The sequence below is a fragment of the Mastacembelus armatus genome, chromosome 3 (assembly GCF_900324485.2).
Source record: "Mastacembelus armatus chromosome 3, fMasArm1.2, whole genome shotgun sequence".
Lineage (NCBI taxonomy): Eukaryota > Metazoa > Chordata > Actinopteri > Synbranchiformes > Mastacembelidae > Mastacembelus > Mastacembelus armatus.
In genome coordinates, this window is record NC_046635.1 from 23,706,122 (window position 1) to 23,719,718 (window position 13,597).

The 13,597-nt window shown below is 39.8% G+C and overlaps 1 protein-coding gene across 9 annotated transcripts in view; it reads right to left on the reverse strand.

The window, feature by feature from the left end:
- akap13 (A-kinase anchoring protein 13) overlaps positions 1-13,597 on the reverse strand; it is a 96,490-nt gene that overhangs the window by 27,516 nt on the left and 55,377 nt on the right. For 8 of the 9 annotated variants that reach the window (XM_026294195.2, XM_026294196.1, XM_026294199.1 and 5 more), the window contains 5 exons: positions 11,496-11,632; positions 8,921-9,282; positions 7,791-7,838; positions 5,163-5,340; positions 4,635-4,737 (listed from right to left, as the gene is read on the reverse strand). In XM_026294195.2, the coding sequence (XP_026149980.1) occupies positions 4,635-4,737; positions 5,163-5,340; positions 7,791-7,838; positions 8,921-9,282; positions 11,496-11,632 (828 nt within the window). The remainder of the gene's footprint in view (positions 1-4,634; positions 4,738-5,162; positions 5,341-7,790; positions 7,839-8,920; positions 9,283-11,495; positions 11,633-13,597) is intronic. The other variant, XM_026294200.1, reaches the window with a different exon arrangement.

Consider the following 13,597-nt stretch of genomic DNA (forward strand, 5'->3'; position numbering starts at 1 on the left):
AAAATTTAAAAATTATGGTCACAATAACTATTCACATTTCACTTATTCTGTGGCTTGGCCATATAGCCTTTCACACACAACCACCATAATTACAGTTAGCTTGTTCTACTCAAGCACCACCCAAACTTCTATTATTACCATTTGGACTTCCTGGTTCCAATATAAAAAATGATATTTTTTATTTAATCTCTGACATAGTTTTGTTTGTTAACCTGATTACATATAAGTGAATTAATAAATAAACTTTGCAAATGCAAATTAAAGCATATATTGCGGTTTTTGCCAAGTAATTCTTATTTTGTATCAGTTCATCATACACTTACATATTTTCTAAAGGACCTACTCTGCATCCTTATAAACAATAACTTCGACCTAATATTCTTAGAGCTACAGAAATATGCAAAGTGTGTCTGTCTGCTTTATCTGAAAGTCAAACTCAAAATGTATAATGAGGCCAAAGTTTTGGCCTGCCTGCATTGCTAGCAAAGCAGTCAAGGAGAGGCCACTAATGGAAATATCTCACAGTAAAGAAAAGAAGGAAATGAAGAAGTGACTTTGACAAAAGGTGACAGACTCACATTTATCTAGAGAGAAGAAAGGGCTTCAAATTCAGTGTTTATGGGTATTCTTTTCCTTGTTTTTGGGTGATTGTGTTTTTGCAAAGAGATAAAACACTAATCTAAGGAAAGGTCAGCTCAGTGCTGGGCTGGGTAGAGGACAGGAGTAGCAAGTTCTTATTTACCATTGTGAGCAGGAATTAACACAGTCTTCTGCCTAGGTGAAAGGTGATTTTCTACACCAATGATTTTGTTACAGCTTATCCTAATTGCACATTCACACAGCAAGAAGCTTAATATTAGTAGTAATTAGTGGTTTCCCAGTTTGTTGCGTAAGTACTTTTGGGCTTCACTGGCTTTCAGCATCTTGTTGTGTTCAAGCTTAAGTGCGTATCTTTCTATTGCTGCAGAAACCCTATAGAGAGTACTTTACCCAGTGCAAATCAGTAAAAACTGAAAGTTCGCACTAAAGGTTAGGGTGCATAGTCATGCATAATTTAGTAGAATATTCAATATAATCTATTTATTTTGTTACTGAATGTTATTTAATTTTACAGAGTAACTATTTTCTTTCCGCTGACATTGTCTACATCTATTAAATGATTCCAGAAAAGCTTTCTGGCACCTCCAGATAGGGGGCATAGAAACATTATATCGAGTCACAGCTGGACTTGTGGGTACAAAAATCAACTACTAGTTTGTAAATATTTGCCTGAGATAGTAACTGTGTCCCTTGATGAAAACACAACTTCGGCTGCACAGCTTGCCACCATGTGAACTGAACTGTTTTCAGCAAGATAAGCCATCACATAGTGAACTTTGGTTTGCAGTCCTTTGAATAGATTGATAGACAGATAAAAAGCATACTTTATTAAACCCCAAGATGTTACAGTAGAAAAGAAGAAAAATATGAAAAGCAAAAAGCCTAAAATATAAAGAAGCCTGGTACAACATACAATATAACTATTCAGTGAATACACAATCTACAACATACAGTGCTACCCTGTACATTAGTGCAAATCTGGCTGATAAATCTGAAATAACTGTAAAGGAAATGCAATAAGTTTGGATGTTAACAGAAAAGGTTTAACATATAATATACACATATAGAATACTTATGACCATGTGATATTTCAGTTTTTCTTTTTTAATAAATTTGCAAAAATTTCTACATTTCTGGTTTTTTCTGTCAAGATGGGGTGCTGAGTGTACATTAATGAGAAATAAAATGAACTTTTTTGATTTTGGCAAATGGCTGCAATGACACAAAGAGTGAAAAATTTAAAGGGGTCTGAATAGTTTCCGTACCCACTGTATATAGAGTGAGAGAAAAAGGTCCCTCTCTTGACTCAGAGACAGAGTCATTGGCTACATCCCAATTTAGGGGCCACATCTTTTCCAGCTGCATGAGGGTAGACTGCAACACAATATCGCGACAAAGCTTTCCCATTTTGAAGGCTCCTTCAAATGCAGGAGACAAACGCAGCCTTCTTTCCATGGACAACAAATACTTCATCTGTTGTATCCTTTGTGGCCCAATATATCCCAACATACTTTTTTGGGCGCCAGTGACAAAAATTGAATATGCCGGATACAAGTGCTGAATCAGTAATCAATAGTTCACTTTTGTCACAGTGTTACTGTAAGTTGTTTCACCTCAGTCAAATAAATAACAATACAAATATTTAATACTCTCAAGATGGCACTGAGGCATCTCATTTTCCTCCAACAGAAAACCAAAAAATAGAATCAGCATCTCTAGCTCCATCATTCGCAATAATAACTGTGGTCCACTGTGAAGGCTGCCTGGCAACAAGACTCAGAAGTTGGTGATGCAACAGGAAATCCTTCATAGACCCTCTGAATCATTTCAGTTTAGCCCACAATTTGGCTATGCAGTTTTTAATAACTACAAAGGCCTTTGTAGACCGCGTTTTTTCGAAGGATGCAGCCCCAGAATTGGGACAGAGTGAGATTGCTGTTGGCAGGATAGACTTCCTGTAGCATCTTTTGTCACAGTGGAGACTGAAGGAAAGCTTCAGGGCTCTAATAGGGACAGCTACCATTTGGGTTCTCACCTCACTGGTATTTCCTACTACAGCTACTTTTACGGTACTCACTTAAGTTGTCCTCATCATCACTAGACGAAGAATCGCCATAAATGAATTGAGACTTTGATTTGGTGAGGATTGGGGAAAGAGTAAAAGAGAAGGAAATTCCCCTCTTACGTCTCAGGCGTCCCACCGCTGGGGGGCAGGGAGAAAAAGAACCAGAACAGATGCCTTTGTAAAATGAAGCAACTCATACCGATAGTGAGGATGGGAAGTGTGTGTGTGTGTGTGTGTGTGTGTGTTAAACCTGGTACCTGACCTGGAACCTGTACCTGACAAAATCAGTGATAAAGAGATCAAGAAATCTTGTAAATAAATACAGTGGTGTGAAAAGGTGTTGGCCCCCTTCCTGATTTCTTATTTTTTTGCATGTTTTGTCACACACTGTTTCAGATCATCAAACAAATTTAAATATTAGTCAAAGATAACACAAGTAAACACATCATGGAGTTTTTAAATGAAGGATTAAAACATAACTGTGTTTTAACACACCTGAGTTCAATTCCTCTAGCCACACCCAGGCCTGATTACTGCCACACCTGTTCGCAATCAAGACCTGCCTGACAAAGCGAAGTAGACCAAAAGATCCTCAAAAGCTAGACATCATGCCAAGATCCAAAGAAATTCAAAAACAACTGAGAAACAAAGTAATTGAGATCTATCAGTCTGGAAAAGGTTATAAAGCCATTTCTAAAGCTTTGGGACTGCAGCGAACCACAGTGAGAGCCATTATCTACAAATGGCGAAAACATGGAACAGTGGAGAACCTTCCCAGGAGTGGCCGGCCGACCAAAATTACCCCAAGAACGCAGCGACGACTCATTCAAGAGGTCGCAAAAGACCCCACAACAACATCCAAAGAACTGCAGGCCTCACTTGCCTCAGTTAAGGTCACTGTTCATGACACACCATAAGAAAGAGACTGGGCAAAAATGGTCTGAATGGCAGAGTTCCAAGACGAAAACCCTGAAGGAAAAAAAATCCTGAAGGAGACTGTCCGGCCATCTGTTCGTGACCTCAAGCTGAAGCGAACTTGGGTTCTATGGCAGGACAATGATCCAAAACACACCAGCAAGTCCACCTCTGAATGGCTGAAGAAAAACAAAATGAAGTGGAGTGGCCTAGTCAAAGTCCTGACCTGAATCCGATTGAGATGCTGTAGCATGACCTTAAAAAAGGCGGTTTATGCTCGAAAACCCTACAATGTGGCTGAATTACAACAATTCTGCAAAGACGAGTGGGCCAAAATTCCTCCACAGCGCTGTAACAGACTCATTGCAAGTTATTGCAAATGCTTGATTGCAGTTGTTGGTGCTAAGGGTGGCCCAACCAGTTATTAGGTTTAGGGGGCAAACACTTTTTCACACAGGGCCAAGTAGTTTTGGATTTTGTTTTCCCTTAATAACAAAAACCTTTATTTAAAAACTGCATGATGCATTTACTTGTGTTATCTTTGACTAATATTTCAATTTGTTTGATGATCTGAAACAAAGTGTGACAAACATGCAAAATAATAAGAAATCAGGAAGGGGGCCAACACTTTTTCACACCACTGTAACTGAGGAAAAGGGAAGCTCTTGTTCTAGCTTCTTTTTTCCTGCATTGATCTGATACTACCTTTCCAGTAAGTTCAATCTACATATCCAGCTTTTCTTCCATCATTGTTCAGGACAGATATTACTGACAATTTCAAATCACTATGCTCCTGCACACTAGGCCGTCTCTGATCTGAGAAATATATGTATTTGAAGTACACAAACAAGAAATTTGAAATCCTGCTATACCACTTGTGCACTCTGCTAATGTTTTTTTATATTATGACAATAAAACAGGATAATAGAATGTAAATCTAAAGAAGTCAGTGAGACAGGCCAATGTAACAAGTAATGGCCATGATCTGGATCAGTACTCGTAATGTGATTACTGAGGATAAAACAGCGCAGTAGCCTCACAACTTGTCACTCACCATCAATGTCTCTCTGGCTGATGGCGAGCATGGATACAGACTTGGTGAGGGGCAGGGTCATAGGAGGACAGCTGTTCCGCAGAGGTCGATACCGCCTGGATTTCTGCAGAAAGAGACTCAAAGCTGAATTTGAGGTTGTATGACAATGTAAAAAAGGACTGTAAACTATGCAAAGATAACACGGAACAAAACATCACCAGCCGCTAAACTGGAAACAGGAACAGAACAACATAAAAAGGGAAATTAGACATGATTTGTGATGTTGTGTGTACAATTTGTTTTATATTCAATAAGAGAAGAGCAAAACTGCCTGAGGAAAGTGCTCTTTATTAATTCTCGCTAATCCTAAAACTGACGTCTTAAATTTCCCTAACTGTTTATAAGTCTTGTTTATGTACAGGCCTGGACAAATCCACTTTTCCCCTCATATGAATCAGGCTGAGGATGTTTCTGATGATCCCTTCAGGACAACAACGTTACAGTTATTAAGATGTATGTACAGTATGTGTGTTTGTAGAAGTCACTGACCAGCTCATGTAGTTTGCAACGCTCCCCCAGCTCCTCCTGTTCCTCTGTCAGAGAAACCAGGGAGCCCTTGTCATCACTGTCAGGCCGGGGCATCTTTGCAGGCTCCAGGATTTGAGGCCCCTGGGAGATGGGGGCTCTCAGCTCCTCCTGCCCACCACTAAGCCCCTCCAAGCTGTAGCTGTATGGACAAACAGGAGGCAGAGGTGACTTCAGTGGAAGAAAAATGTGTATTGTACACATCCTCCTACAATCTCTTTGGACTGTTCATCTCAGCTTTCTGATTACACATAGCTACTGCTGCAACAAACACAAACACATACAGGCATGCACACATGCACCTGTTGACAGACATGTACACACAACTGGTCCTGCACAGTGTTTAGCCAGCTGAGTTATCACTGGGCTCTGAAGCAGATTTATAGCTAAAGCAGCAGCAAATGACTTCTAACATCAGCATCAGCATAGAGAGCTGTGCAGCTGTGATTTACAAAACCAATTACATCGATCTATGACTGAAAATAAGAGGCCTTGAAAAATCCAATACAATGATTATGGAGAGGAAAACTACAGCTACATTTCAGGATGACCTACGAGGCTGCAGCTCTATTCACTTCAGGACAGAGTCAGTGATAGTAAAAACTCCAGCAGTAAATCTCTCTTATCTCCAGCCCTTGGGTTTGTATGGCACTCCATTATCCAGCAAATCATCAGTCCAACACATCCACACATCAGTAATCTAAACTCGACCAAAAGAATCATGACTTGGTGATTATCAGTTACCAGCAGGCAACAGCACTTACCTATCTTCAGGGCTGTGAATGTAGATGACTATATTTGTCATATTAAAGCCTCTTTCCTGCCAGTATTATTACATACTATCCTATAGAGCCACAGTGTCCTGAGCGTTTGAAGATGGCTAACACCAGCAGCTGCTGCAGCTTTCAGTTGTAGGAAGCTACTGATTGGGCAGTGCGTTCTCTCTCTCTCACACACACACACACACACACACACACACACACACACACACACACACACACACACACACACACACACACACACACACACACACACACACACACACACACACACACACACACAAAGCAAAGCAAAGACACCCCCCCCAAAAAAAATGGTAATGCAAATGAAGCTGCATGTAAATACGCCCTATTCAAAAAAGGTCATGTGCTCTTTACAAGGAAGGGAAGAAAAAAAAAAAAAAAAATTACACAGGGAAAACACACTGTACCTAAGGGAACTAACTGTTTCACACACTGTAGCATCAGGAGGGCACCAGCTCATTCTGGCAGAGTGTGAGGTGGAGGGGTTAGTCATAAGAAGAAAGGAGGTGGAGATAAGGAGGACTGATGGGAAGTTGGACAACCAAGCTCAGCAGAGTAATGATGAAGCAGATAGGAGAATGTGAAAAGGATGGAGTTAGGGAGGAATATATAAGGAGAGTGACAACTACTGCTCATAGTAAGCCATTTTAAACTGTAGTTAAAATCAGTATCAGTGGACATTTAGAAACCATTTGTAAATGTAAATAAACCTATAAAAAACTTTTGTTAAAAAAGAAGAAATTTGCTGATAAATTTAAATGTTTACCTCTCAACTATCAAAGTATTAGCCACAGCAATTTAATATCAGTCTGGCTTTCGCTGTGACACTGAAAGCTCTGATTAATTACCAAAACTAAAGATTTTTATATATATTTTCATATCAAAATATCACAAAGGAAACAGGTAGAAAATATTTATTGAATCACTATTATTATTACTTTTAACATTCTCATACCTACTCCTTACAGAACCAATGAAATTTACTGGTAAAGAGCAGAGTAAATCAATTAATGTGCAACTTCTCCAGGTGATAACCAGATGTTGCTTGGGTCTGAATCCCTAAAAGATAGATTACACAGCAACACTACACAACATTAAGGACTGCTGTAATCAGGTCTGATTGGAGGAAACTAATTAGGTGTTAATGTTTGGCTGACTACAGGTACAAGATCATCTTCATTTTTAACAGCCTTTATGGCAAGTCCAAGGAGAGGGTATATCTCAGCCTCAGATGATGGACTATTTTGCTGTCTTCTATTTATTGCTTCAACAGAGCATTTGTCTTGCACCCTGAACAATTCTGTATAACACTAGCACAGCTTCAATCCTGTTTTTACTGCTGTGGCAAACTCTCTCCCCCAGGACTGAATTCAAAATTCCTCTGATGCCTGTACAGAAATGGCTTTGAAATATTTCCTACAGGAACTTATTACACCAAAAAAAAAAATCCACTGTTCTCAATCTCTGGACAATACATTCGTCTGAGCCTCCAGAACTAAACTCCTCTCTTTCCATGTGGCTCTTTCCGTTGTTATTACCAGTGTAATACAAAACATCAGTGTGTCTATCTGCCAGTATTTCTTGCACATTCCAACAGGTGAAAAGACAGCAACATTTTTCAGAGTAGTAGCCTGCAGGGATGGAGCAAAATGCAGCAAAAGCTGAGCCAGGTTATGTTAATATGCAGAAGATCCACAAAGGATACATTCACTTGAATTTTGTCAGTGCATATAACCTAGTAACAAATTAGTCTGCAAAATACACACTGATTAATGTGATTTATTTGTACCTTCTCCTGTGAAAAGTCATCTTCCTCTCACCAGGGCTATGGATGGAACTGGAGGCGAAGGATGAGACGGAGACGGGAAGTGGTGGGTGATTGGTGAGATGAGTTAGGATGTGATAGCAAGTCAATAAGAACACAATGAATGAATGGATAAAGTATCTTACTTAATGATGGGTCCATAATGTTTTCAGTAGGTTGGATATCTATTGGCATCATTGCTATATATAATGGACTGAGGCACACATTACCATGTTGGAGAAACAATAAAAGTGATGTTTGTTCAAAGTAATGATCTTAATCGGGCAGGGTGTGTCTACAGTAACTAATGAAGTCTCACTGCATTTTTTTTTTATTTTAAGTATGGAAAAGAAACTACACTATAACACTTATACTATTATTCAGTGTGATCATTTACCATCAGGAAGAACTCTCTGTACGCTTTGGCTTAATCGTCTTGCGTGGGTCTCATGTGCTTATGCTTTATGTTCAACTAGTGAGACCTCTGGCGGAAAAAATTATTGTAATTTCTGTCATTAGTTACAGATGAAATCTTGGTGGTAATGGTTGTTTGTACCCAACCTGAATGTCATAAAAATAGCACATGATAAGAGCCTGAAGCAGTTATTTTTCTGTTTTCACTCTGATATTTTGGCATGTCCCTTTCATTTCCTGGCAACTATTCTGCAAACCTGTCGCTGTGATAGGACAGATGACCAAAAAGTTATCAAGGTCTTGTTCTTAATATGTTCTGTGTTGGTGTGTGCTGTTGGTGTGTCAATGTGAGCATGAAGTAGTACAACCTAAATTATGTCTACTTTGCATTCAGCTTCAAGTGTGTATGCATCTGTGTGTGTACAATTTTGGTAGCTCCCTACAAACACCAGACAAATGGCAACACAGCTGCTCACAGTAGGAAGAGGTAACACTCAACATAGCACAGAGGCAGTGACATCAACAAGTCCTAATAAAAGTGACATCTGCACACATCAGGTCTCCTGACATCTACTAACACCAGACTGTGTGGTACAAAATAGTAACATTATTTTACCATCTTATCATCAATCAACTCCATTCGAAATGTAATTTATCATCTTTAAGAATGGAGTATGCTCCAGACTCCCTCTCACTCTCACCTCCTCTGGTTCATCTCTGCGTCTCCGCCGTTGTTCTTTCCAGGACCCCAGCTGTGACGGCGAAGAGGTGACCGGGAGCGAATGCTGTTCCGGAAGAGACAGGTGCGTCGCGGTACCTCTGTCACTCTATCTTTGGCCTCTTCTTCAGCTTCTCCTGCTCCTCCACCATCACCACCACCATCCAGACCTGCAGTGACAGCAGACCCAGTCTGTAGGCCCTCCTCTGGGGTCCAACTGCAGCTCAGTCCCTGGGTGACCTCGGGACTGGAGCTGGACGCGCCAACGCTGGCAGTGTCGTCTGTTGAGGAGCAGGAGATGGAAACCTCACTGGCGCTGTCTCCTCCTGTCACTGGTTCATTGTTCTGCAGACATAAAAACATTTATATATTATTATACACATATATATACATATATTAATATTATTTTAATGCCCAAGACCTTGTACAGGGAATTGTCAAAGAAACACCAATTTATCACTGGCCACAACACCAGCTTCTTTAATTCTCAAATGACAACCAAACCTGCTCAAAAGAAGCTTTTGTTAGCCGTATTTAAATTCCATCCCCCTTTTAATCAAAGGACCACTCTAGTGGAGAGTGAACTATAACTGGCAGTGTTGGAGTCTTGCCGTGCTCACAGAGCCACACAGGAAGTGTAACCTTTAACCTTCAAATGCAGAAAATATTTATTTATTCTACTGTAGCTACTGTAGCATGGGAACAGGTCAAATCTATACTGCATTTTCACTATTAAACATAGGAATAGAATAAAACACAACAGACTAGAATAAAATAGAACAGAATGAAACAGAACAGCATAAAACCATAGAACAGAATTGATGTCCTTCAACTTGTTAACTACCTAGCCTACCATGTTATATATCCATCAGCATTTCTTCAGTGGAGCATGAGATGAATTAAGAGACTGCTGGAAGAGCTATTTAACCCACAGGAATGGGATATAATGAGGACCAAATGGCACGGCTTAGGGATAATGAGCCAGAGCTACTTTATAGCAACACTGTCATTAAAACAAACACCATATAAATGATGGCAACCTTGTGAAAACAAACCTTTCCCAGGAAAATATTTCAAGTTGCTTTTTGTATAGTTACAGTATACATCACTGCTACAGATTAGTGAATGCTGAATTTATGGGGGAGAAGGCAAAAACACCTAGTCGGACAGCTTTTTAACACACAAACAATGAATAATGCTATCAAAACCAACAGTACTGGTAAACAGTCTTCAACAGCTCTGGTATGGTGGGAAAGTGCTCCTTTCTGCACACAGACAGGTTTGGGACAATCTATTTAGAGCAAATTTGTAGGTGTGAGCTTTAACTGGGTCTATTGAGCTACCCAGCTGCAGTGTGAGATCCGAGTATAGAGCTGCTTCTGTTGGAGAGCTGGGAATGAAAGATCAGCTTTATGCTACAGACACGACTTCCTCTGGGAGCAAGAGAACACATGGGTTTGTGTTTGCGTATGTATGTGTGTGTGTGTGTGTGTGTCTGTGTGAGTTTGTATATGATCAGAGTGCATGTGACTGCAGTCTGTGAGAGTCATGTGACATCAGCTTAAGAGTTAGGGGAAGGATTTAGTTGGCTTTTTAAACCATTTTTTATACTTTTAGAATATGCTCAATTCATACTCATTTCAATTAGTGAGCTTTCAACTTCAAACGCTGCTTTTGCTCAAGGGCACATGGACATAACACATGGTCAGCTAACATGTTACTGGCATTGGCACCATAACTTTGAGTTATAAAGCTCTTTCTGGCAGATTTACAATATCAAATCTTATACAAAAGCAAATATCCCTACAGATTAATTCTCCTCTTACCAAAACTGAATTTAGATCCTTTGGTCTTTATTTGGTGTCACAGCCTGTGGACTTTATGGCACATTTTGCCCATCTCTATCTAACAACAGTGTCTTACCTCTCAGCACCACGCTATATACTCCCAGGCAGCTGATATTCTCTGTGCCAACTATTTCCATTGTTGTTTTCAACAAAAAGGACATACAGTTCACATTACCATGAGCATGCTTCAAGTGCTCAACACAGTAGAAACTGAGAGATACAAGTATTTCAACTTTAACCAAAGGGAGCCTGGCTTCAAACAGACTTTGAACAGCAGCAGAGTGACAGCAGGGACCACAGCTTGCACTTCCCCAGCAGCAGTGTAGAGCTGCTGGCTTAAAAAGATGCTTAGTAGATGTTTGGCATCTCAGCCTCAGGGTGCTGATAAATAAAAAGCCAAGCTCACACTGACAAAATAGCTACTCCATATATACTGTGTAATTCCTATAGGACTAGTTGCAGGGGCAAACATAAATATATTCTTGCTGTTCAGTGTGGGTGCAGTGCATATGTGGACTGGAACCTAAACACTGAATTAACTGTTAAATCAAAGTGAATTTTGTCATTGTGTGCACTGTGTCATTTCCCCCGCTGGTAAAGACAATATAATCTGCAAATGTCCATTCACAAGTCTAGTTGGTCTGTCTTGGAGGTCCCACTTTCCCACACAACCCCAGTTATAAATATTCAGTCAATGAGTATGGGTCAGACCTTTCTGAAGACGCTGTCATATCCAGGCTCTGCATTCAGAAAACTTTCTATGTCACTGCTGGAATCTCTGTGAGATGTGGAGGGACAACTGGTGGTGCTACTGGGCAAACTGGGAAATGCTGAAGATTGTGATGATCCTGAAATAAGAAAAAAAAAAAAAAAATACTGTTACCAGTTAAATATAGCAGGTTGAAAAACAATTTACCTTGAACAAAATAAAATATAGGTACCAGGAGAAATCTTGTTACAATGTGATTAAAATTGCAACTTGCTAATATATTCTCACTATAATATTTGTTAATTTATTGTTCTAAAACAAAAAAAGATCTGTTAGACATTACTACAGAGACATCTGGGTATATGAGAAGGTGTGAAAAGCTTAGTGAATCAATGGCCAACTATCCTCACAAAAGTCCTTTGTGCTTAACAGGCAAAGCCAAACAACTACTGTTTGTGTGTTTTAAAAGTTCTGAGGGAGGAAATGAAATTGAGATCTTAGACAAAATGACAACTGAAAATGATTTTGACACTACTGGGAACACAGCAAAACACTTTTTATGACAAAGCAGCAACACATATACCATTAGTCATCCTAGGGCCAATTGGACACTTGTGTTTAAAAAGACTCTCTGCTGTGTTTTGTATTTAATTTAAAAAGTAGGTAACACTTGTTTGCTCAGTAGCAACTAGAGGCCAGCTTCAAGCCCACTGTCGACAAATATCAGACATACTGAGCATGAGTATGTCATAACCTCCTCATCTGTACCATAGCCAAGTGAATCAAAGATTGCTGTCACCATAAAACCTTGTCTTTATATCAAGTCTCAATGCTGCTGCTATAGCAGCTACTCAACCAGAACACACCATGGGCCTTCTTTGAGCTTACACACTGTATTGTAGGTGCTTTTTAAGGTGCCCTAATTGAATAACAAGCATTCCACAAGGAGGTCTGCACAAAGTACAGTTCTTATGCAACAAAGTTTTGGGGGCTATAATTTTTGTACATGTAAGGACATGTACAGAAAATAGCCCATGCCTAACTAAAAGAGGAACAATGTACCCAGTCGCAGATGTATACCAGCAGGCTTACTTTAGCCACTCGCCAAGAACAACGGGGTGAGATCATGCACCGTTTTTTGTTGTTTTGCATCATTTCTGAGGTCTATTTCTGCCTTAAAAGCGGAAATTATTCTTCATCCCTCAGGCACATTTTGCATTCCCAGCAGTCATGGAAGCAAAAGGAAGTTACACTTGTGCATGTACTGTATGTGTGTATTGTATATGTGTACATATTCATGCTCACCCTTCAAGAACCTAAATTCTGAGTGGTTAAATAAGGAGAAAGGCATCAAAATGTCCCTGGTCAGGCAAAGAATTTCCACTGACAGCATTCACAGTAGAAATGACACCAAATGTATTTAGTATTTGCACCAGCTGCAACACCAAATGCTAATGATCTCACGATATAGCAAGGATGCCATCTATAAATCCCAAGGCTGATGGAAACACAAAGCAACAAAATTAGCTCCAGTCAGCTGCTTTAAGGAAGGAGCCATGTGGGGTTCAGGAGTTGGGACATTGGGGTATGTGTGTGTGTGTGTGTTGGGGGTGGGGGTTACAGTGCACTATAAACAATCAAATAGGTGGTAACATTAAGACTGTGCTAATTCTGAAGGGATCAATAGTCTGACCAGTGCACCAGCATAGCACTGACAGACACACGCTACAAACTCTCAAGCATTTATCTTCACTAGACAAAGTGCTGTAGCTTTCCATATGTTTTCAGATATAGATTAGAATAAAAACTTGCAAGATAAGAAACTTCGTAATTTTCAATTCTGAATGAGGATTTCTTAATCAGGGGTGTTTCATGGTTTCCAACCCTGTGGAGCTGTGTGCGTTCAGAAAAAGAGGGAGCCCAGTGTTTTCTTCTCTTAAGCAATGTTTCAATTGCTGCAGTTCAACAGTACCTGCCAAGTAATCACTGCACAAATCAGTCAACTGAAGGGAATAGACAACAGATCGCCGCCACATGACATCCTCTAAAGCAGGATTTCTTTACAGTATGATTGGAAAAAAAAAATAAATAAATAAAAATCGCA